Genomic DNA, 22,327 nt, shown 5'->3' with positions numbered 1-22,327 from the left:
ATCAACAAGGGCTGCTACTACTCCATCTCGCTCGACCAGGAGGAGGCGAAGCGGTCCAAGGCGAGCACGCTCGAGTCGGGCGCCTTTGTCGGCAAGGTCCGCTCCGACAAGAAGTCGCTCGACTACACCCTGTACGACGACGGCACCTCGCCCGACGGAAAGGACAAGGGCGGCACCTCGGTGCTGCGCCACGAGCTGCTGCACATAAACTTTTCGAACTCGCTGCGCAACCGCGACCCAGGCGCCATGACGGTGGTCCTGCCCGAGGTGGACAGCGACGGCAGCTTCGAGAGCGTGCAGCCGAGGCATCACACGGAGGGGCTCGAGGCGCTGCTCAAGCGCGGCGAGAAGGGCGGGCTGCTCGAGCTCAAGAACCGGCAGCCAAAGTGGAACGCGTCGAGCAACATGTACGTCCTCGACTTCCACGGCCGCGCCTCGCTCCCCTCGTGCAGAAACGTCCAGCTGGCGCCAAAGGCGCGCGCGCGCGGTCCGGGCTGCGCGCGCCGCTGCCTGAAGCGCTCTCACCCGCCCGCCACCTCCGCCCGCCTCAGGCCAAGGAGAGCGACGTCTGCTTCCTGATGGGCAAGGTGGAGGAGAACCGCTTCAACATCGACTTCAAGGCGCCCTTCTCGGCCATGCAGGCGTTTGCGACCGCGATCATCATCTTTGACAACAGCTCCGGCGCCTTTTGAAAGGCCCGTCCGAGGCCGGGATATGGCTGGGCCTGGCCATATCGTTCGCCGTCAGCCTGCACGCAACGCCGCACACTCGACTCTACGCCGTCGAGACGGGCCTCCGCCTCCTCTTAAGCATAGCCCTAGACCCTGTACCCTCTAATGCTATTCTGCGCCGCGCCCCCCGTGCGTGAGTCCGCAGGCTTTGTGCCTCCTGTCTTACGGCACATACAGGGGCGCTGCCGGCCCCCGCGCACCGCGCACGCTGTGCTCTTCCGGCCTCGCTCCTCCATGTTTGTGGCGTGATGTATCTTCCATGTTGGGCTGTGCGAGGGGTTTACGTTTTGTTTAAGTGCTCTGAAGAAGGATAAAAACAGCGAGATCGCGCAAACGCGCGCTTCAGATCCTGGCGCCTCCAGCCACGTACGTAAGAGAGTACGAGATGGCACACAGAGGCTAGTCCCAGAGCTCATCGTCATCAAGCGCCTCTGCCATGGCCGCATCGCCGCTCCCCTCCCGGGCTGGCTGCGCGGGCGCGAGCGCGTCGGTCGCCGCCTGCGCTGCCCCGAGGTGGATTGGTATCCTCGGGCCCGCCGACTTGGGCCGGACGGGCGGCTCGGCACCGCTGCGCAGCTGAGACGGCGTCTCGTCCTCCGCCGCCTCCACCGCCGGCGCGCGCGGCACCAGATCGTAGTTCGCGGCGAGCAGACAGAACTTTTGAGGCGGAAGCTGGATGCCAGACGTGCTGGTCGGCGCGGCGGGCAGCGGCTGGCCGTTGCGCTCGCGCGCAAGCCACTCAAGGAAGGGCGCCGAGGTGACCTGCGCCTCTGCAGACTTGAGCCTGCACGCCAGTCTGACGTCCTCGCACTCCACCGCCGTGCGGCCCGCGTGCGCCGCGTAGTCTGCGCCTTCGGAAAATACCTCGGCGCAATGAGCGTGCATGAAGGTGAGGAGCTGGTGGAGGACGCCCGGCTCGTAGTCGGTCACACCCATCGAGCGCAGGATCTCGTCGACGGTCGCGGCGTCGCGCGGCGCGCCGGAGCTCGACATGCGCCCACCTCGCCGAGTTGTGGAAGAAAAAATCGACATATGAGTGTGGCGTACGGCTACCGTTCAACCGTCTTTCTTACCGTTCAACCGGTTGGGACATTCCGTCTCCATACCTGGCCGTCGTAACACATGACGCGACTTTGTGGACGCTGCTGAGCAGCGTCACATACTCCTAGACGTATGGTTCTTGACCTGATGGACTATGGCATCAACTACAACACCAACACAAAGGATGCCTGCGCGTGGGACGCGTGGGAGGAGTTCTGCGGCGTGATGAACACCGCGCCGCTGCGGCAAGCGTCGTTCGTGCGAGAGTACCCCGCGCGAGAAAGCAAGCTGCTCGGTCTCTTCGTCCTTTGGATCTATCCCCGGCTGAAACCTCGGAGTCGCGCAGATCGCTGGGCCAAGCCGAGATCCGCCCTCGCCTACCCGCTGGCTATTATCCGCATCTTTCAGCGGTGGCAAGTCGTCCTCCCGAGCATCAAAAACGTGCGCGCGCAAGTTCGCGGACTCCTACGCGTGGCGGTCAATGTCTTCGGGCTGGGGTTTCTCGCGCCGCGACGCAAGGAGCCTTTCACCATGGACATGCTGCGCGCGGTCTGCGCCATCCCGAATGGCGCTCGCGTCGGCGCGCACACGTGGCACGCCGAGTCGCCTATCACGATCCTCGTCACAGATCTGATGTGCTTTCTGCTGCGGACGGGGTTCCGTCCGTGTGTGATCAGTGTCTACGGATGGGGTGTCTTTGGCTCACGCCAGGGCGCTCGTTGCTCCTCCGTCTCTTTGTATCTTCCATACTGCGTTTATCAGAAGACCAGTGTGGGCACCCAATTGCAAGTTCCAAGTACGATTCTGAGGGAGGGTGTAAATGACCCCCCCCCCCAATGAACACACCAGAGACCAGTGAGGGAGGGCGAGACGATCGAGGGGTCCCGTACCATGCGGAATCGACCCTATCCAGTGCTCAAGTGCTCAAGGATGTAGAGTGTAGAGCGCTGTAGAGCTGTAGAGATGTAGAGCGCTCTGGAGCGCTGTAGAGCAATGTAGAGTTGTAGAGCTCTACATCCGCCGCGTGACGAGGCGGGTGCGTAGAGCGATGTAGAGGCGCTCTACAACGTGAAATCTCTACAACAAACTCTACATCATAAGCGGCGAACGAGGCACGGTCGCTCTCCGGCATGAGGCGCGTTGCACTTGCCAGTGCTGCCCTGGCCTTCTGTCTGCCCGCCCAATGGGTGGGAGGTGCCTCTGCTGCTGTGGCATGCCTCACGGCTGCGACTGGCCGGCGCCTCGGCGCGTCAGCTCGGGCTCGGCGTAGTGATAGTGGCCAGCGCAACTCGCCTGGACTCAACGCTCAGCCAGGAGCTCCCGCACGCGCTGGCGCGAGTCATGGCGCATGCAACGCGTCTGAATGCTCGCCTCGCCTCGCGCAAATGCGACCGTCCTCGCAGCCGATAGTCCACCGCCTGCTAAAGAAGCACAGCGACGAATGCGGCACCGGCGACGCATGGCAGGCTGGTCATGATGCAGTCATAGGGTGTTGTGTGCCGTCAGAGTGACTCTCTGTGTGTTAGGGATAGTCAGGGCCGTCCATCAGAGCTCTAGTAAGCTCGGACACACCCCATTAGTGCGACTCGACCTCTTTGAGTCACTGCCTTCCCGGCGGGTTGGCTGTAGAGCCTCTACAACAAACTCTACAGCAAAATCGCGCTCTACATCGCTCTACAACGCACCCGCCTCGTCACGCGGCGGATGTAGAGCTCTACAGCTCTCTCTACAGCGCTCCAGAGTGCTCTACATCTCTACATACAGCTCTCAGCGCTCTACAGCGCTCTCCAGCGCTCTACATCTCTACAGCTCTACAGCGCTCTACACTCTACATCCTCTACTCGAGTACACCCTCCCTCAGATTGCGCGGCGCGGCCCGAGATCGCGCACCTCGGCACTCGGCGAGGACCGAGGTGGATGGGTTGGGAGCGAGGGGGCGGAAGTGATCAGTGCGGTAGATCGGTCAGCTCGGGGCGCGTGAGCCGGACTTGTGAGCCGGACGGCTTTCATTTCTCTCTGCGTTCTTGCACATACATGGATGGAGTGCAAGATACTCGTTCTGTTGCCATCCCAAACTGTCACTCCCCTTTCTCCCGGCCGGGGTGGGGCGCGCGCGGGGGCGGCGGGTGTGCGGGATGTCTGTGGGCCCGAGAGCGATATGCCATGTCCGCCTTGCGATTGTTTCTAACACTAGCAGGTTGGCTCGCTAGTCGCTCGCCGGCCCGCGCAGCACGCGCGGGCCTTTTTTGTGGTCGGATGTTGGTCGTCTCGAATTTGATCGTGGGCAGGGCGTGAGAAAGCTGGACAGCTCGGTCGATGCGAGCCACCAGCTCGTGAGCGACGGGCGCGACGGGTTCCTCGGCGTAGGCTTGGGCGTGGTGAGCAGCGCCGGCGAGAGAGGGACGGCATGCGGCTCCCAAACGAGCCGCACGGGCTTCATCTGGGCCGCCGAGGCCACCTCCTTGGTCGCGGTGGCGGGCGTGAAGGCGAGGTGGGCCGAGGCAAGCGCTGAACGTGCCGTGCCGCCTTGCGCCCCTGAGGAGGGACGAGTGTGTGGGGTGCCACGGGCGGGGGGGAGCGGTGAGAGGAGAGCGGTGGGCACCCCCACGAGGGGCTGCGCTGACGCCGCCTGCCACCCCACGCACGCCACTGACGCTGTGGGGGCGGCACGATCGAACGCGCTGGTCGGGCGGGCCGTCTGAGTCGCCCAAGCGGTGCTCTGCCGGCCGGTGGACGCGAGGGTGGCCCAAGAGGGCTCAAAGTACGGAGCCGATACCCGGCCGTCCCGGACGCCTGGCACGCGGGCCAATGGTCCAGCCGTCCTGTGCATGGCTGGAGCGAAGGAGGGAGAGCTCAGGAGGGCGACGGGGCAGGGAAGGGGGCGATGCGATGCGGCGAGGTCTAATCGGCGGCGTGGAGAGAGGAGGTGCCAAAAGGCGACTATAGAGAGGCCTCTACGGGTGATATAGTGCGCCATGCCGGCGGGAGAGGTCTCTCACCGCCCCCCGGGCCGTCTCGAAGGGCCGTGCAGCCCACGCCACGAGGCGCTGCTGGCGGGAGCCTGGAAGGACTTGGCCTCGTTGCACCGCGCCGCGTTGATTCGCGACCACCGTCGGCCGCGGACGGCGTCGGCGTGGCGGCCGCGGGCGCTCGCGAGACGCGCCGCTCTGCGCTGGTTCGGTTCGTTCGACTCGTTGTGCCGCCGCACGCCCGGCGGCCGCGGGTCCCAGAAGTGGTTGCGCGGGCCTCTTCCTTTCGGCCGCGGGACGGCGTCGGGCACGTCGTCGGTCGCAACAGCGGCGCGGCGAGCCGCGGCACGTCGTTGCTGGCGCTGGTGGTTTGAGGTCGGCATCGTCCAGAGCTCGGTCGACGAGCCGGCTCGTGCGACAGCCAGCCGCTCTGGAACAAGGCTCGCGCTGGGCGCGTACGGCCTCAATTCGCGCCATTCTTCTTTCTGCCTAGCCGCCCTGGACCGGCTGCACGCGTGCGCGAGCGGTGGACCGTTCGCGACGCTCGGCGGCTCCGCCACCGGCTCGCGACGCCTGCGCTTGGCGCTCAGGCGCGAGAGCGGCACATGTCTCCCTCTCTCGGCGCCGCATCTCGCCGCTTCCGAGGCCCCCACTCGTGCACGCGGAGTCGGGAGAGCCGTCCCCGCCGCGCAGGTCGTCTCGGGCGCGCGGAGTTTTGCCTCGGTCTTCCGGCGCGCTACTATTTCGAGGACGTGTATGTTGCCCGAGCCGCCACCGCCGCGTGGCGTGATTCGCCCTCGACGTGCCCGCGGACCGAACTCAATCTCGTTCGGATGGGTGGTGGGGCGAATCGCATTGTGCTCGGCCGAAGCTCGCGCTAATCTGCCGCGCGAGTGAGCCACGCCCTTTGCGCCGGTCTCCTCGACCAGGAGACCGCGACGCCGCGACGAAGGACCCGCGCTGGCCGAGGACAGCGCATCTCGGCCGCTGCTTACGCGTTCTGCTCTTTGACGGCACGGCAGGCTATTCGCCAGCCGACCCGGGGCTGCCGAGCCGCCCTCGGGCTTTCGCAACGGACATCACTCGCCCGCTTCTGCGCCCACCACGTCCCTCTCTGAGTCTATGAGCTGGGAGCTTGACGTACTGGGCGCCGGCGACTCGGGAGGCCGGCCTCCAGGGCGCACACTCACGACTCAGAGAGCGGAATGTCGGCGGTCAGCAGCGAGTCTCAGACCCCGAGACCGGCCGCCTGTCATGTTCATGACTTTCATGTGACATGTCGTCGGACGTCAGAGACAAAGACTCACGATATAACTGAGAGGCGATAACTGAGACGAACTCGGCCATTTTCAAATGTACTTACATAAACCTTTCCCGAGCGTCCGGTCATTGCGCACTCTCGACGAATTGGCGCACACGGCGGCGGCTGCGCACTATCCACGAGTGATGTGTCCAGGGCGGGACGTGCGAGGTGTGACAGTGCGAGCGGCCCCGCGCTCTGCCCCTCCCGGTTTGGCAAACTGGCTCCACGGGCAAACGACCCGTCACCGCTCCTCGCAAGCTGCCACACTGCACCGCACTGGATTCTGTTCGCACAAACCTCCACGAGCAGGACTGCATCGCGCCGCATTTTGGCGTGGGAAGCTTCTGGGCAAGGGTGAGAAAAAGCGCGAGGAAGTACGAGACGGCGAATCAGCCTGGGGGGAATGACGCAGACGGACCGTGTCCGCAGTGTCAAGCAGGCTCGGGCCCAGCACCCCTTCCCACTCCAACTGTTTGTGATTTTCGCGAGCGAGCTCATTTTGTCGCCTACGCAACTGCGGCGAGAGAGGTGGAGAGAGCGCGAGGAACTTGACCGGAGCGAGGCCTCCGACGCGGCCGGTCACTGGCATCGCCTCTCTGGAGCCTCGACGCCGCTCGGCGGCACGGCAGCAGCAGGAGCACCGCCGAGCGCGGCCGCTCGCCGAGCGCGCCTCCGAGGCCGCCGCGGCAGCCGCGAGCGCGTCGAGGCCGGCTCGTACGCGACGGCGTCGCCCAGCTGGACGGCGCGGACCGGATGGACATCAAGAGCGGGTCGGGAGGAGGGCTCAGTATCGAGAACTGCAGGGCTGCAGCTGGCGAGCTCGGCGCCCTATGAGCTCGGCCTGTTCCAGCGCTGCACGAGCCGGTAGAGCTTCAGCTGGTCGGGTGCCATGTTTGTGCGGAAAGTGGCAAATATATCTCTTATGATAGGTGAAAAGAAATCTTGTCGCCGATTGTGCCGTCGCGCCGTCCTCCGCGGCACGGGAGTCGCCTAGGCGGCTCCAGTGGTGTACCTGTGTTAGTGCCAGTGCGCGCCAGTCCCGTGCCCAGTGTTGTGCGAGGGCCGTCCGAATGCTCTCCCGACGTGTCGCACAGACCAACTTTGATCCCGGCCGTGGCGACGCTCTGCGCGCCTGCGTCGCCAGCTTGCTCGACTTGCCTCTCGCCCAGACGCCAGACTTTCTGAACGCCGCGGGAGGCGACTACTGGCGGTCGATGGTGTCGCACGGCGCCGCGCTCGGCCTCGCACCAATCAAGGTCGCGCTCGGCGCCGACGGCAAGCTGCCGAACCCGTCCGTCGAGGGCGGCCTCTGCATTTTACGCGGCACGTCGCCCCGTGGCGCGCACGGGCACGTCATCGTCGCCGCCGTCGGCCGTGACGGTCTGCGAGAGCTGGCCGTGGCAGGGATCGCCACAGCGTCCGCTGACGCGTCGGCGTCTCGGCTGCAGGCGTCACTCTCGATCCCGTCCACGACCCGCACCCCTCCGGACACATGCTCCTCCCGCCGTACACCTGGGCCGCCTTTTACGCATCGCCCTGCCCCGCCGCCGCCCGCTCGGCGGCGACCGCCGCCACGAGCAGCATCGCCGCCGGCAGCGCCGCCAGCAGCGGCAGCGGCGCCGAGGCGAGCGGCAGCGGCGGGGCGGCCGCCACCATCCTCTCGCGGCTCGCTCCGGCGCTCTGCGCGGCCGGATTCGAGGTGCAGGCGCCGCTGCTGGTCCGCTGGTACAACGAGCACCCAAAGGTGACTCCGCTCGGCGTGGCGCACCACCTCGACGCCGATGGCGACACGCTCGCGCTTCTGGTCGGCAACTCGCGCACGCTCTGGCGCCCCTTTGTGCGGTGGGTGGGCGAGCGGCTGGCGGAGGACGAGAACTACCTCGCGCGCCACCCCGACGCTCTCGACGCATACGCGCGCCACGCCGTCTCCACCCTCCTCCGCGCTCTCGACGGCGTGCCCGGCCTCGACGCGGCGCCGTCGGTCGTCTTCGCGGACGAGACGCTCGAGACGCACGGCCGCTGCGTCTCGGTCGCCACCGCGGCGCACGTCGCGGGCCTGGCCTTCTACGACGCCTCGCTGCAGCGCTCGCTCCACAAGGCGCTCGGCCAATGAATTTATGTAATCAATTCTAAATCGATGTCTCAATCAATCTCGCTCCACAAGGCGCTCGGCCCGTGGATCGCGTACCGCGCGGTGATCGTCTTTTCTGGCGTCACTGCGCCGCGCTTGCCGCGGCCGCCGGAGCCGACCAACCCGCTCTCACCCGCAGAGGCGCAGCGCGTCCTCGCCATCCAGCAGGAGAAAAAAGAGACCGCCGCCCCCGCGCACCGCGAGACTCTCGCACCCTCATCTCGCACCCTCAGACCAGCCATTGGCCTCCCCGCCCTCCCCTCGCCTCTGGAGGCCATGACCTCCGCCCCTTCCCCCGCCGCCCCCACCTCCCCGCCCCCGCCCCTTCCCTCTCCGGGGCAGGACTGCTTTCTTCGGTGGGACGACTCGGACGAGCAGGCCAACTGGGGGCGGCTGCGCTCGATCGTCGACGCGTTTGAGATTGGGCGCGAGCACCGGTACGAGCACGAGATGATGCAGTTCCACTACGAGCCGGACGCGCACAGGCGGCTCGAGGCGCTCCGCCGTACCGCTCTCTGCGCGCGCGGCCCCGGCGACGGCGGCGCGGCGGCGCGGCGAGCCGCGCTGTCGTGTGACGCGCGGACCGGGGGCGCCGGCGGGCTGCCGGCGGGGACGCAGACAGCTGTGAGCGCCTTTGACCAGGGTCAACCGGCCGAGACGCAGACGGCAGCGGCGGAGCCGGGCCAGCAGGCACAGACGCAGACCTTCCTCGCGACGGGTGAGGAGGCGACGCAGACGGCGCTGCAGCGCACGGCCGAAGCGGGCGTCCAGCACCGCCCGGTGCTCGCGAACCAGGTGTGAGGGGGGGGGGGGGGGCAGCCGTGTCTCTCAATTTGTTACACGCCGGCGCGCGGACCCTCTCTGCTTTCCTTTTTTTGTTTTATGTCTATCGGGGAAAAGTAATGCAGGCCAATTGTCGCTGTGATGACGAAGAGGTGGTTCTCAGACTTGAACAACAACCGGGTCTTTCCAGTGGATCAAGGCACGAGCGAGTCCAACACGCACATTTTGTCCCGGGCGGCGTAAAGCCGTAGAGCCGTAGGCGTAGCCGTAGTGGACCCCCCAGCCCCTTGGACGTTGGAGTGTGAACAGTATAGCCCTCCGGTCTACTAGAAGGTCCGCAGGACTGGAGCGAAAAAAAGCAAGCCCGGGGGGCGAGTGCGTAGGACCTTGCTAGGACGCGAGACCTTTTTAAAGAACCGAAACGCCGATATCCAGGAAATATCCCAACGCGGTACGGCTCTACCCCCCCCCCCCCCCCAAAGCCCACACTGCAAAGAAACTGTGAGACAGTCATGCTCTTTGCTTCTAGGTTCTACTCTGTGAGCGTTCGGTTCAGCGCGCCTTGTCAGGGCCTGCCTCGAGGGTGAGCATCTTCATCAGCACCGTCTTGCCAGGCAGCACCTGCGGTCGTGCGGACGGGCTTGCCGGAGCGCGGAGGCGTGGCAGCGGCGGCGGGCAGGGTGTCGCACCGCTCGGGCCCATGGTGGATGACGCTTGCTCAGATATAGAAAAGACGCCAGGCCCCCAGGGCAGCAGCAGCCTCGAGCAGGCAAGAGCTTTCGCAATACAATACATGTACAACTCCATGTAGAGGCTTTCATGAGCAGCCGCGACGACAGGTGCGACGTCGAACGCACCCCCCCACGAGCTGCAAGTGAGTGAGCGCGCACACACACAGTCCCGCCGAGCGCGCGACGAGCCCCCTCAAGCCTCATGCCCGTGCCCGCACCTCGCCTTTCTGACGTGACTGTCTCCTGACCATCATCTCGCGGCCCCGTGTGATTCGCGCGTCTCTCAACGCATGTCAACACAGGGTACGGGATCGCCAAGCAGGTAGCGCCGCTCCTAACTATGGCCAAAGACCTCCAACGGCCAATCTGAGAACGCGTGGTCCGTGGACCCTGCCCTTTAGCGCCGACACGTGAGACGAGACCCCCTCCACCACTGCCGCACCGCCCTCGCCGAGAGTGTCTGATTCACAACGCTCGGCAACCGGGCATCGCCCCGGGACGTAATAGCACCTTCACAGCCGAACGATGCGAGACGCAAGTCCACCAAGCTCGGCAATCCAACGGCCAGACAGCTGGGCCAGAGCGGTATTTTGGTTTTCAAAAGTTTTTTTGCCTGCTCCAACGCTCCTGCTCCAACGATGTGGTCGTTCAAGCGGCACGCAGCCCTGCCCGGCACAACCGGGTTAGTGGCGCACGGCACCCGAGGCGCTTCTGTGCTCGCGACGTGCCCGCGCTGCGCGTCGGTCGCGACCTACGCGCCGGCGCTCGGCGCACCCAAGTCCAAGATGGAGTTGATCGTTGCTTCCCTTTCGCGAGGCGGTGCGGACTGCCGGAGGCCTGTGTCTCCCCTCTGCCCGTGCGACTTTCGCTAAGTCCCTCAAAGTGAAGACTCTGAGTAGGAACCTATGAACGTACCCAAAGTAGACGCCGTGACCGGCTCGGGCGACACCAGCCGCTCTGGAACAAGGCTCCGTGAACAATGCAAATCACGCCGCTGGCGCCGGAGATTTCGGACCGCATCCGCGCCGCCACGGCCGTCCCGACCTTTTCTCGGGCGCTCGAGGAGCTCGTCTTCAACTCTCTCGACGCCGGCGCCACCGAGATTGTGGCGTCGGTGAACGTGCAGGCGCTGTCGCTCAGCGTGCGCGACAACGGGCGCGGCATGGACAGGCTCGCCCTGTCGGTGGTGGGAACCAGCGCCGCCACCTCAAAGATTCGATCGCTGGAGGAGCTGCGCGGCGGCGTGCACACCTTTGGCTTCCGAGGCGAGGCGCTCCACGCCCTCTCGACGGTCGCGTTGGTGGAGATTGTCAGCCGCTGCGTCGACCCGCCGGCGGCGCCCTCGCTGGTCACGGTGCTGCAGCACGGCCAGCGCACGCAGCCGGGCCCCGCCGCGGAGGCGCGCGCGCCAGGCACGACTGTCTCGGTGAGAAACATGTTCTCCAACCGGGCCGTGGCGCGCAAGAGGCACCAGCGGCCGAGCGCCGCCGGCGCAGAACTCTCCCTCCTCGTTGCAAGGATGACGCGCCTCGCTGTGGCGAGTCCGGGCGTCGCCTTCCGGCTCCACGACGCGTCGCGCGGCGTAACGCTCGTGACCAAGGGGCGGGCCGCATCTCCGCTCGCGGCCTTTCGGCAGCTGCTGCTTTGCGGCTCCCACGAGGAGCAGCCGCGGCTCGCAGAGCTCAGCTTCGACGACGGTCGATACAGCCTCCACGGCCACCTGTCGGTGCTCTGCAACGGAGGCCGCATCCGCGATGCGCAGCTGCTGTCGCTCAACGGCCGCCCTCTCGAGCGCACCAGCGAGCTTCACCGCCTGATCGAGGCGTCGTACGCCAGGCTTCACCGACGGCTCGCGGGCCAAATGTCGTCACCCGGCAGCGCGCCTGCCGTCTTTTGCATATCTCTGACCTGCTGCCCGTCGCGGTACGACGCGGCGTTCCACAAGGAGAAGTCCGAGGTGATGTTCTACGATCTGGCCGCAGTCCGCAACGCGCTGCTCGGGGCGCTGACCAGCTTCTTCTGCCGCGAGGCTAGCGCACTCGACCCGCGTGACATCGCAGCGGAGCTGGTTTGCCTCGCAGCAGGTGCGCGCGACGCGAGCGACGACGCGCCACGCGAGGTGCGCGATGGCACACACGGCGAGCGGCGAGACGAGGCGGTCGACGAGGCGGTCGACGAGACAGAGGGGGAGGGAGGAGGGCTGGTGGGAGCCACCAGCTACGAGGCGGAGCCAGGAGCGAGAGGGAGCGACCATGGTCAGTCGGCGTCCGTCGAGGCCGACCGGCACGAGCTGCGAGAGGCGGGACGCGCCGGGTACGAGCTCCAGGAGGACCGATCGACTGGTGGGGCGCGCGCGTCGCTAGCCCGCGCGCGGCACCACCCGGCCGTGCTGCTCGCAGCGTTGGAGAGCCCGGCCACCCCACCGCCACCGTCACCGCTCGAGTGCCAGCCGCCAGCGCGCAAAGTCGACCACGAGCGGCAGCAACGGCAGCCTCTGGCGACGCCGCCACCTCTCGGCCCCTCTTCTTCGGGCAACTGGCTTTCGTCCCCGAGGCCTTCTGCGGCGGGCCGCAGCAAGCGCCCCCTCGACGAAGCGCCTAAAGAGGAGTGGCTGGGGCAAGAGGGGCGCTGGGAGGGGCAGGAGGCGGGGCGAGAGGCGGGGCAAGGGGGGGGGAGGGACGGCGTCGGGCCATCCCTCGGAGGAGCCGTCCACGCCGCTGAGGGACCCGCGCCAGGGCTGCTGGCGGGGGCACACGGTTTGCCCCATCCCGCTCCCGCTCATACCGCCGCCCAAGACGGAGGCGACGGTCTCTTTGGCGGCGAGGGAGACGAGGCTGGCATCGCTCGCGGGCTCGTCTCCGCGGCCTTTGGCAACCTTGTCGACAGCCGGCCGAGCCGCCGCCGGCCGGTGCGCCGCGGGCTCCCGTTCCACCAGCGGCTTTCTGCAGCGCCGAGCCTTGCAGCTGCGCCCGAGCCGACGGAGAGCAGGATCACCAAGGACGACCTCTCGCGGCTCGTCGCCATCGGACAGATCGACCGCCGCTTCGTGGCCGCGTGCATCCCTCCCCGCGATGGCGGCGGCGCGCGGCTCTGCCTCGTCGACCAGCACGCGGCGGACGAGCGCGTGCAGCTCGAGCTGCTGCAGGCGAGGACGATCTCGCCGCAAGGCGGCCCTCTGCCTGGCGCCGTGGCGCGGCGCCGGCTGCACCCGCCCCGCGCCGTGGCGCTGCCCTCGCACGAGGGCGCGGCCCTCAGTCAGGCGGCGCCGTCCGCCCGCGCTTGGGGCTGGGAGCTCGAGGGCGTCGGCGTGGGAGACACGCACCTCCGCGCCGTCCCCGTGCTGCTCGGCGTCGAGCTCGGAGACGGGGCGCTGCTCGAGTACCTGCGCCTGATCGCAGAGACGGGCTGCCCGGCGCAGCCTCCGCCCCAGGTGCACCGAATCCTCGCCTCCAAGGCGTGCCGAAGGGCAATCATGTTTGGGGACATGCTCGACGCTACGCAGTGCCAGGCGCCATACCTCCCGTCATCCCCGACGCCGGTCGTTTTTCTCCACTTCTCAGATGGAACTCGCGGCCCACGTAGGCCCTGCTCACCAAGCTCGCTGGGTGCGCGATGCCGTTCTTTTGCGCGCACGGACGGCCATCCATCGCGCCCATGCTGCAGCTGCCCACCGCCGACAGCCCGCCGCGGATGCTGGTGCGCGACAGGAATGATTAGGAGGTGGGACGAAGGGGGGTTCGTTGTGTGAGGAGAGGCGCCGCTCGCCCTCTCCGGAGCGATGGCGCGGCGCGGCGCGCGCAGGAGCTCACACGCACGGCCGGCGGGCCGGGCCTGACGGGGAGCGTCCTCTCCCGCCGTCCGCGCGGCTCGATTGGGGGGTCCGGCGGTGGGCCGCTCGTGGTGGCCGAGTGCCGCGCTGTCTGTGTGGGCCCGCGCGCCTCAGCAGAGCGCGTAGCTTGCCACCGACTCTGGCCTGCGGTTTTTTTGTTTCGGCGCTCCAACCCGCCGTGGAACATGAACACATATGCACACCGGGGCACACAGGCCCCACGCACAGGCACAGACAGCCACTCGCCACTCCCCAGGCCACAGCACACAGACACGCAGGCCACAGCACACAGACACGCATGAGGGCGCATCGGTGGTGCAACCGAGATATGACGCCGTCGGGCCGTCGAGTGCTTGAGTGATTGAGAATGCGACCAGTGCCTGCATAGAACGAAAAAGCTGGGAGGAGGACAGAACCGAGCAAAGTGCCGGGACTCCCCGCTTTCTTTCTTTGGCTAGTTTATGAAACAACCGCGAGGCCAGAAAGAATTTAACAGAACAACTCTCTCACAGCAGAAAGAAAGAAAACACGCAACACAAGGAAAGAAAGAACACATACAATCCAAGGGAGAAAGAAAGAAAGAAAATAGAGAACCCAAGGGAGGGATGGGAGGACGGCACACGGGATTTTAAGGGGAGGAGTGTGGTGCTAGCCGTCGCCCACCCACCCTTGCATGGGCGTCTGCCTCTTCCTATCTCTCTTCGCAGTCTCTCGCCAATTCTCGCAGCGACCTTCATGCCGCGCCTCGCGGTCTTCTCACCTCTCGTCGTTCTCTCTCCTGCCGCTTCATCCTCTGACCCATCGCTCTCCTCGGCCTCGTTCTGCGACGCCGCCGCTGCCTGCCGAGCCCTTGCTCTCGCGGCTTCTCTCGCGTCTAAAATTCTTTTCCCTGAGGGGGTCGCCGGGGGGGATGGGATGATGGGGATGGTCTTTTAGGCGAGCATTACGGTGGCTCGCGGATTCGACTGTCTTTGTTTGTTGTGTTGTCTTTGGTCCCCCCGGTCGTGCCAACCTTTATGAGGACGACGGCGCCTTTTAAGGGTCCGTCGCCGGCTGTGCCTTTTTTTCGAACCTGTGTGCTGTGCGAGAGAGTTGGAATTCTCTTCCCAGGGAGCCGTCGTAAAACTAGGGAAAATTCTTTTCCCTAGTGCCTCGCCGTCCTCGCAGGACCGCAGGAGTCGCTTAGGCGGCTCCCGTGGTGTACCTGTGTTAGTGCCAGTGCGCGCCAGTCCCGTGCCCAGCGTCGTGCGCGGGCTTGTTTAAATTCTTTTCCGTTTTTTAAATTCTTCAGCTAAATTCTTTTCCCTTCCCTCCAAATCGGCCCGGGGCCGCGACAACCAATTTCTGTTGGCTCACCGCCCCGGATGCCTCCGCCATCGCCGCGACAGGCGGCGCTCGCGTCCGACATGTACGATTGCGTCTGTCACATCCTCGCGCTGGAGCCGCAGTGGGTCGCCGACGCTCTCGAGGCTGCCGTCCGGGCGATGCACGAGCGCGTTGGCAGAGCGTACAGGAGAGACCTCTACCTCAAGCAGCTCAAGCAGGTGGCAATCTGCCCGCCGCAGCTCGCGGCCTCGGCGGTGTGCAAGCTCAAGCCGCACGTGGGTGCCATGGTTCGAGAGGACTGGCCGCACTACACGCCCGAGCAGCGCGGTCGCCTGCAGAGCCTCAGGAAGGCTGCCGAGGCGCCTGCGGAGCCTGTGAAGCACCCGCCTGAGAGGCGCATGCCAATGGAACAGCCGGCGGGGAAGCCAGCGGGGCGCCAGCCGGCGGGGCGCCCGCCCGCGACTCGCCAGCCTGCGGGACGCCCGCCCGCGACTCGCCAGCCTGCGGGACGCCAGTCCGCGACTCGCCAGCCCGCGACACGCCAGCCCTTGCCGGATGCCGGCGGCCGCGGCGCCACTGCAGCGCCTCGCATCGAGTCGACGGAGGCGTACCACGCCGGGAAGAGGCGCGCGGAGCAGCGTCCGATTCCCACCATTGTGCCGTCCACCCCCTCGACTGCCCTTTCGCAGGCGCTTCCGCGAGCGGTACAGGCGATACCGGCAGCTCGATGTGGCCCTCGCCGCCCTCACGGCGAGCGGGCGGGCCGGCGCGGGGAGAGGGAGGCGCCTCGTGGGTGGGTGCCGAGCAGTCGGCCGCGCCCCTCTGCGCAGGCGCTCTTCACTGGCCTTGACGACAAGGTTCGCGGGGCGTCGTGCGAGGACGCGAGGCGAGAGGCCGAGGCGCGGCTCGTCGAGGCCTTCCGCGCGAAGAAGCGCTCGATGCTGCAGCAGACGCAAGAGTACCGCGCGCTGCACGTCGAGCTCAAGCGGCTCAAGGCGGCCGTCAACGGCTATGTGGAGAGGGCGCCGAAGACGGCCGTGGCGCTCTGAGACAGCCTCGCGGTCACGCCGCCCTCATGCGTGTCCGGGTGTCGTGTGTTGTGGGCCGGTGTGCATATGTGGTTCATATGTCCACGGAGGGGGCTGGGAGGCCGAAACAAAAAACCGTGCCCCGGGGCCCCAGAGTGAAGAGCTGGAGGTGGCAAGCTACGCGCTCTGCTGAGGCGCGCGGGCCCACACAGACAGCGCGGCACTCAGCCACCATGAGCGGCCCACCGCCGGACCCCCCAATCGAGCCGCGCGGACGGCGGGAGAGGACGCTCCCCGTCAGGCCCGGCCCGCCGGCCGTGCGTGTGAGCTCCTGCGCGCGCCAGAGAGTCGCCGAGCGCCGCAGCACCGGCTGACACGCCGCGACCCCGGCGGCGCAGGTGCGCGCCTGCAGCACGATGGCAGCTTACGGCGGCTACTACACACGGCAGGAGCAAGAGGACGCGATGGCGGCGCGGATCGACAACCCCAACCGCGTCGGCTCTGGCTTTATCAACCTGGGGCCGCAGCAGCGGGCGCCCGCCGTGGCCAACACGAACTGGCAGACCGGGTCGCTGCTCGGCGGCGGGCCTGGCGTCGCCCACGCCGCGCCTCCGGGCGTGTCAGACATCTGGAACAACGCGCCGCAACCGCCGCAACCGCCGCCGCGCGCGCCGCCGCCGCCCGCGCCTATGGGGATGCCTCCGGGCATGGGAGCGGGCGGCTTCGGGCGGACCGCAGCGGAGCAGGCCAACCTGGGTCTGGGCTTTGAGAACTTGAGCATGGGCGGCGGCGCCGGCAGCGCCGGCGCTCCGTACCCCGGTGCGCTCGGCGTCGGGCTAGGCGAGGTTCCGCCTCGCGCGCCCGCGCCGCAGGCCGCGGCGCTGATGAGCCTGCTACAGACGCCGACGCCGAACCCGACGCCGGCCGCACTCAACTCGGCCTTCACGATGGGCAACGGCGGCCACTCGTCGCGCGCGTTTGCCAACCCGGCGATACCGCAAGCCGTGCCGCCCGTGCAGCAGTTGCAGCCCAACGGCGTCCACTCTGCAGCCTTCCCTGCGGGCGCCTTTGCGCCACCGGTGGCCCAGCAGGTCACGCGACCACAGCCCGGCCCGCCTCGCAACCTGCATTCGGCGGCAGACTACGCCGCCGCGGCGCAGACCTACAAGCCGCCCGTGCCGCCGCGCAACTCGAGCCAGGCGGTGGTGAGCGTGTCGCGCGTGCCCGAGGCGTCTAAGTCGCAGCCGAGCCAGCCGGCCAAGGAGGAGTGGGAGTGCCCGCGATGCACCTTCTTGAACAACATTGCGCTGCGCGAGTGCGAGATGTGTGGCTTTGAGCGGGTGGGGAAGGACGAGGCGCCGGCGCAGAGCCGTTCCGAGGACGACGGCTGGCGCACGGCCACCCCCGCAGTGCGCAAGTCGGCGCCGGTCCCCAACCAGGCCAACTCGCAGCCGGGTAAGTCCAAGGCGCAGAGCAAGAACGAGAAGCGGCGCGCCAAGAAGCGGGGCGACCACTAACTGTGCGACGCGCTTGCGGGGGTTCGGGGGGAGCGGATGAGCTTTCACCAGTCTCGCTGCACCGGGCAGCCGTGGAGAGAGGGGGGGGAGGGAGGGGCGGCGTTTGCATCCATTCCCCGCGCGGTGTCGGCTCTTGCTGGCCAGCGGCTGTGCTCCGCGGGCGGCAGCCGCCGCTGAGCGCTGGGGGGTAGGTGTGAGCCCATCCCTCTCTCGTCCCGTCTGACCTCTGGGCAACGGCCGTGGTCAAAACGTTCGTTGGCTTTTGTTGCGAATTTTATGAGCATGCTCTCTCAGAAAACTGGCCTCAGAAGCATGCACAACACACACCCTGGAGCGCTACAGCGCATCCCGCTCTGGCGAAACATCCAATGGCAATGCTACTCTACGGGAAAAGTAGACTACTATGTTCAATCCCCCCTCCGGGTGATGCCAGGGCAGCAAAACGGGCTACGGGTGGTGCCATGCAGCCAGCCTGACCCCCTAGAGCCGCCCGGCACCACCGCACCGGTGCGAGGCGTGATCGTGCTGCTTGGGGTACATTGTTGTTTTCATGGGCTCGAATGCGGTGTGAAAATGGCGCTCCGAGGTGCCGATTTTGCACGCGAGTGCGAGGTTCGAGCTCTCGTGCTCCGTCCACAGGCTGCGAGCCGTCGAGTGCTCGCTTCGCACTTTCCATTGGGTCCGTTGGCGCATATCGGGCGCCTCGCAGGCACGCCGTCCCCGCGTCTCTGTGGAGGAGATGCGTCACCCGGTTGCACTCAAATCGCAGCCGAACGCCATATCGCTCCGTGTGCCCCACCGGTGGCTAGCCTGCCGCCACCACTTCTTCGCACTTTCCATCAGATGTCTGGGCGCGGGGCGGATGCCTCGCCGGCAGCCGAGGTGCTCTCTCCTCGGATCCTTTGCGTCACCCGCAAAAAGTTCTTCGGAAGCCACTGCCGTCTGGGCACTCCACCAGCCCTCCTCGCCTTTTGAGGCTGGGATTGGTGTCGCCCGTGGCATCTGCGCCGGTCGAGAGCTTCCACGTCGCTCATGCGCATCAGGGCGAGCGAAACGCTCGCCCTCGGACCGGTTGCCTCTGTAGAAGCGCCCGCTACTGTGGCACCACGCTGTGTCCCTCTCTCAAAGAGGGTGTGTGTGACGATACGTTCCTTCTAATCTATACCCGTGCCGAAAATCACACGCACACACATCTGAATCACACACACATCTGAAGACAACTATCTGAATCACACGTCGGTCTAGGTCAACATCTCAAAGTCCGAGTCTGTGTCCTCGGCAGGCTCCTGCTCCGCCGCTGCGCCAAAGGCGGTCAGCGTTGCGGAGCCTGTGTGCGGCAGTTGGCGCTGGACATAGGCTAGACGTAACAGCGTGCGCACGTCGTTTCGGCGCTGTGCGACGAAGGCGTTGTTTTTTGCCTTCGCCGTCTTCATCGCCGTGCAAGTCCGCCGCATGCCGTTGAGCGGGGTGATCTCCTCACGCCTGCGGGGGCGGCGCGACACCGGTCAGCCTTATCGCAGGCATGCACACACACACACAGGGAGAGCGCACCCGCGAAGGTACTCGCTGAAGGAGCGAGTCAGGTCGCTCCTCACGTAGTCGACAGCCACCTCCGCGACAAAGTCCACCCAGAGCGCGCACTCGTGAGTGCAAGACTGCAGCTGCACATCCACCACCTCCAGCGCCCAGCCGGCGGCAGGCCCGGGGCTCCGGTGGAAGCAAGACGCGATGCCCGAGTCGATTGCGCCGCCATAGGGCTCGTGGTAGAGCACCCGTCTCTGGTCGACGAAGAAGAGGAGCTGGTGCCAGTGCCCGCCAAACTCGCTGCCGTCGGTAAAGCGCTGCATGACCAGCTTGCGCTCCGTCGGTGCCTCGCCCGCGAACAGCTTCGCCACCCACCCGGTGGGGGCTCCCGATTTGAAGCGGTTGAAGAGCGATCCGGCGCGAATCGTCATCCCCGAGATCGGCGCCCTCGCCTGCACGTCCTGGCTGTCGGCCCACGGTGAGAGGTCCTGCATGTTATGCACAATGATGTTATGCACGCGTGCGATATCGTCGTCCGAGATGTCGAACAGGAGCGTGGCGCCATCCCGAGCGAGCGACGCAGCGCCGCGCATCGAGATTGAGCGCTCCGTACCGCTTTTGTGGCGGTACAAGTACACGGCCTTGCGCAGGGCGGCCGAGTAACGATTACCCGTCATGTTTTGACGCAGCGCGAACTCGATGCGATGGCGTGGCCGGCCGCGCTGCGGCCGGCGCGCCTCCGCTGCCCGCACCTCCGCCGCGCGCTGCCACAGGCCGAGGAGCGAGTCGGCCTCTGTCGGCTCCACCTTGCCGAGCACGCCGGGCAGGTGGAGCGAGAAGAGCTTCACGTCGTCGATCGCCTGCAGGGCGGCCCGCTGCAACAGCGGAGTGTTGAGCGACGCCTGCAAGACGTCGAGGCTGTAGAGGCCCGGGAGCGTCGGCACGTCGCTGGGCTCGTACACCAGCAGCAGCTGCGAGCGAAACGCTACGCCGAGGGAGCGGCCGGAGCGGCCCTGTACCTCTGGCCGCATGACGAATTCGCACATCATCAACTGAATGAATGCACCCCCGCCAAAGTGTCGCAGCGGGTTCGAGAGCTTCAGCGCCAGTTCTCGAACGAGCCTCGTCGTTGCCGCCGCGTGCAGCCGCTGCCGCCGCCGCTCCTCCTCGCGCAGCCCTACGACTTGCAAGTCGAGCCGGGCTTGGGCACGCAGCTCGCGAGGCGTCGGCACGCCTGATGTTTGCGTCCCGGTTGTCGCTGTAATCGCTTCGCGAGCGGCGGCACGGTGGCCAACCTCCTCCAGCTCGAGGCGTCCGATGTCTGCCACCAGCGTGAGCACGCTTGCTTGCTGCTGCTGCTGCTGCTGCGCAGGCTCCGCTGGAGCACTGCTCAGAGAGGGAGGTTCCTCGTCAACCTCCATGCGATCTCCGTTCGAGGCCGCAGCCGACGAGCCGCCGACGAGCCGCTGCGGCGCTGCACGGGAGAGCGATCCTCGGCGTCCGTGCTCTCTCTGGTTGTAGATCCCGTCGCGGCGGCCCTCGTCGCTCGTGCTATGCAGCTCCATGGCCTCGCCGAGGACGTCGCCAACCGAAGCATGCCGCGGCGCTCTCAGGTTCTTTGCGACGCCGACTCTGCGCGAGCCAGCACGGCTTTGCGGCCGCGAGGACGTTGCACTCGGCGAGGGCGCCTGTTGTGACGAGATCGGAAGCGTGAGATAGCGACGACTGCGCAGGCACAGAGTCGCAAACTGGCGGTACCGAGCGGCGATCTGGTCCTGGCCTGGAGCCGGGACGGACTCCTTGGCCGCTTTTGCGACGCTGTCCCAGGCCTGCGCCCGCTCTTTTCGGCATGGCTCGAGCACGAGACAAGTCGGAAAACCGCGACAACTTCGGCGGGCATTCACAGATTTTTACCACCTCGGAAGCAACGCCTGTGTGTTCACCGGTGCTAGAGAGTGTCGAAAAGGAGTCCACACTGCATTCATCGACATCAACGCGCCCCGCTGCGCCGCGCTACTCGCGAGAGCGGGAGGAGATTTGGGGAGATTGTCGGGAGATTTCCAAGATTGTCACCGGGGTGTGCGTGGGTAAGTCGTGCGTCCTACGTGCCAAGGCGATGTGCATGCTAGTCTGGCTCGTCCCAATACGCTCAGGGGGCCGAGAACAGCGCTCTGTCGCGCGCTACTTTCCGTGCTGCTGAGAGAGGCCCGGAGGGGCCCACCACGGCCCACGCTCGCCTCGGAAATGCAAAAAAATGCTCCCAGGCCCCCTCCCGCCCACCCCGCACACCTGCTTGACTACTCCCGAGCCCCACGAGCCGAGGCGAGAAAGTTCGAATTAAAGTGCGGAGTTTGAACATGGTAGTAGACGAGAGAGGTCTCCCTCTCTGTGTATAGACGCTTAGCGCGGGGGCCTTAGCACTCGCTTGCTTTTTTTCGCTCCAGTCCTGCGGATCTTCATTAGTAGACCGCAGGGCTACGAAGCCTTCACACTCCAAGGGGGCTGGGGCCTTAGCTGTATAGACTGTACTGAGTACTCTGATGTTCACGTACTTCACCAGCTCTCCGCCGCGCGGAGAGAGAGCGGAGAGTCCCCCCCCCGCACGGTGACCGGTGCGCGGTGTGTCTCAGAGCTCCTCCACGCAAGACGCGGGGGCAGCAGGCTCGGAGGCGGCGGGCGACGCGGTGACGGCAGGCTCGGAGGCGGCGGGCGACGCGGTGACGGCAGCGGCGAGCTCGGCAGGGGCGGGTTCCGAGGCCGCGGAGGGGGCGGAGGCGGGAGCAGCGGCGGCCTGGGACGCCGCTTTTCGGGGCTTGCCGCCCGCCCGAACCTTTCGCGCCGCGGCGAACTCTGCGGCGGCGGGCGCTCGCACGATCGCGACGAGGCCGGCGGTGCCAGCAGCGGCAACAAAGTCGTGGTGCGGCTCGTTGGGACACCTATGGAGCGGGGAGGGAGAGAGGGGAGCTCAGGGGCAGCACAGTGCAGGGGAGAGAGGTGCCGATCTCAGCGCCGCGCCAGCTGAGGCGCTGCAGCGAGAGGCAGCGGCGAGTGGCCGACGTGTCGAGCTGCCTGCCCTCCCGGTGATTGGCGGCCGACGAGCCGAGGGCCACGAGCAGGGGACGCGCAGCCGCGTCGGAGGAGGCGCCGCTTCCACCGGCCCCACCCTCGCTGCCGCCGCCGACCTCACCCTCGGCGGAGGAGGAGGGCAACGCGGGGGCGGGCAGAGAGAGCTGCAGCAGCGGGCGGCTCTTCAGCTCTGACCCCCCCGCGGCGGCCCTACGATCGACAGGGCGGCAGGTGAGCACGAGACGGGGAGGGAGACGAGCGAGCGCCGCCCCACCCGATGAGCTCCGACTCGGCGTACACATCGACTCTGCCACTCGAGGTTGCGGTGGCGATGCGGTCGCCGCCGGC

General features: G+C 66.8%; 8 protein-coding genes across 8 annotated transcripts in view; 6 read left to right on the top strand and 2 right to left on the bottom strand.

Moving 5' to 3' along the window:
• EMIHUDRAFT_115214 (hypothetical protein) overlaps positions 1-692 on the top strand; it is a gene marked incomplete at both ends in the record, with an annotated part of 6,724 nt that extends 6,032 nt beyond the window's left edge. Inside the window, 2 exons of the mRNA XM_005778454.1 lie at positions 40-456; positions 552-692. Of these exons, the coding sequence (XP_005778511.1) occupies positions 40-456; positions 552-692 (558 nt within the window). The remainder of the gene's footprint in view (positions 1-39; positions 457-551) is intronic.
• A 624-nt stretch (positions 693-1,316) lies between these two features.
• EMIHUDRAFT_57784 (hypothetical protein) lies at positions 1,317-1,706 on the bottom strand (the record flags this gene model as incomplete). Its single annotated transcript, XM_005778453.1, has 1 exon — positions 1,317-1,706. A coding segment is annotated over one exon (390 nt), but the record flags the coding sequence as incomplete, so codon positions are not given.
• Positions 1,707-3,947: 2,241 nt separating this feature from the next.
• Positions 3,948-5,132, bottom strand: EMIHUDRAFT_443480 (hypothetical protein). Its single transcript, XM_005778452.1, has 2 exons — positions 4,375-5,132; positions 3,948-4,307 (listed from the first exon to the last, which is right to left on the bottom strand). The coding sequence occupies exons 1-2, from the start codon at positions 4,747-4,749 to the stop codon at positions 4,209-4,211; spliced, it is 474 nt and encodes a 157-aa protein (XP_005778509.1). The 5' UTR covers positions 4,750-5,132; the 3' UTR covers positions 3,948-4,208.
• Positions 5,133-7,114: 1,982 nt separating this feature from the next.
• Positions 7,115-8,976, top strand: EMIHUDRAFT_115212 (hypothetical protein; the record flags this gene model as incomplete). The annotated part of the gene is made up of 3 exons (XM_005778451.1): positions 7,115-7,424; positions 7,493-8,073; positions 8,518-8,976. The coding sequence occupies 3 exons, from the start codon at positions 7,115-7,117 to the stop codon at positions 8,974-8,976; spliced, it is 1,350 nt and encodes a 449-aa protein (XP_005778508.1).
• Positions 8,977-10,668: 1,692 nt separating this feature from the next.
• On the top strand, positions 10,669-11,172 carry EMIHUDRAFT_73689 (hypothetical protein; the record flags this gene model as incomplete). Its single annotated transcript, XM_005778450.1, has 1 exon — positions 10,669-11,172. A coding segment is annotated over one exon (504 nt), but the record flags the coding sequence as incomplete, so codon positions are not given.
• Positions 11,173-13,119: 1,947 nt separating this feature from the next.
• On the top strand, positions 13,120-13,346 carry EMIHUDRAFT_60139 (hypothetical protein; the record flags this gene model as incomplete). Its single annotated transcript, XM_005778449.1, has 2 exons — positions 13,120-13,227; positions 13,272-13,346. Coding segments are annotated over 2 exons (183 nt in total), but the record flags the coding sequence as incomplete, so codon positions are not given.
• A 1,536-nt stretch (positions 13,347-14,882) lies between these two features.
• On the top strand, positions 14,883-15,893 carry EMIHUDRAFT_237078 (hypothetical protein; the record flags this gene model as incomplete). Its single annotated transcript, XM_005778448.1, has 2 exons — positions 14,883-15,218; positions 15,675-15,893. The coding sequence occupies 2 exons, from the start codon at positions 14,883-14,885 to the stop codon at positions 15,891-15,893; spliced, it is 555 nt and encodes a 184-aa protein (XP_005778505.1).
• Positions 15,894-16,035: 142 nt separating this feature from the next.
• On the top strand, positions 16,036-16,815 carry EMIHUDRAFT_367088 (hypothetical protein; the record flags this gene model as incomplete). The annotated part of the gene is made up of 2 exons (XM_005778447.1): positions 16,036-16,721; positions 16,747-16,815. A coding segment is annotated over exon 1 (361 nt), but the record flags the coding sequence as incomplete, so codon positions are not given.
• Positions 16,816-22,327: the final 5,512 nt, after the last annotated feature.

The sequence above is a fragment of the Emiliania huxleyi genome (genome assembly GCF_000372725.1).
Source record: "Emiliania huxleyi CCMP1516 unplaced genomic scaffold EMIHUscaffold_245, whole genome shotgun sequence".
NCBI classification, from domain to species: domain Eukaryota; phylum Haptophyta; order Isochrysidales; family Noelaerhabdaceae; genus Emiliania; species Emiliania huxleyi.
The sequence above is the reverse complement of the archived record's forward strand: the minus strand, read 5'-3'. Positions and strand labels throughout refer to the sequence as shown.

Bases quoted from the DNA above. Each gene is read 5' to 3' on its own strand.
- EMIHUDRAFT_443480 (XM_005778452.1), bottom strand. From the start codon at position 4,749: ATGGCGCACTATATCACCCGTAGAGGCCTCTCTATAGTCGCCTTTTGG. The intron at 4,308-4,374 runs GTGCCCACCGCT...GTCCCTCCTCAG, and splicing joins CAGCGCAGCCCCTCGTGGGG to GGGCGCAAGGCGGCACGGCA.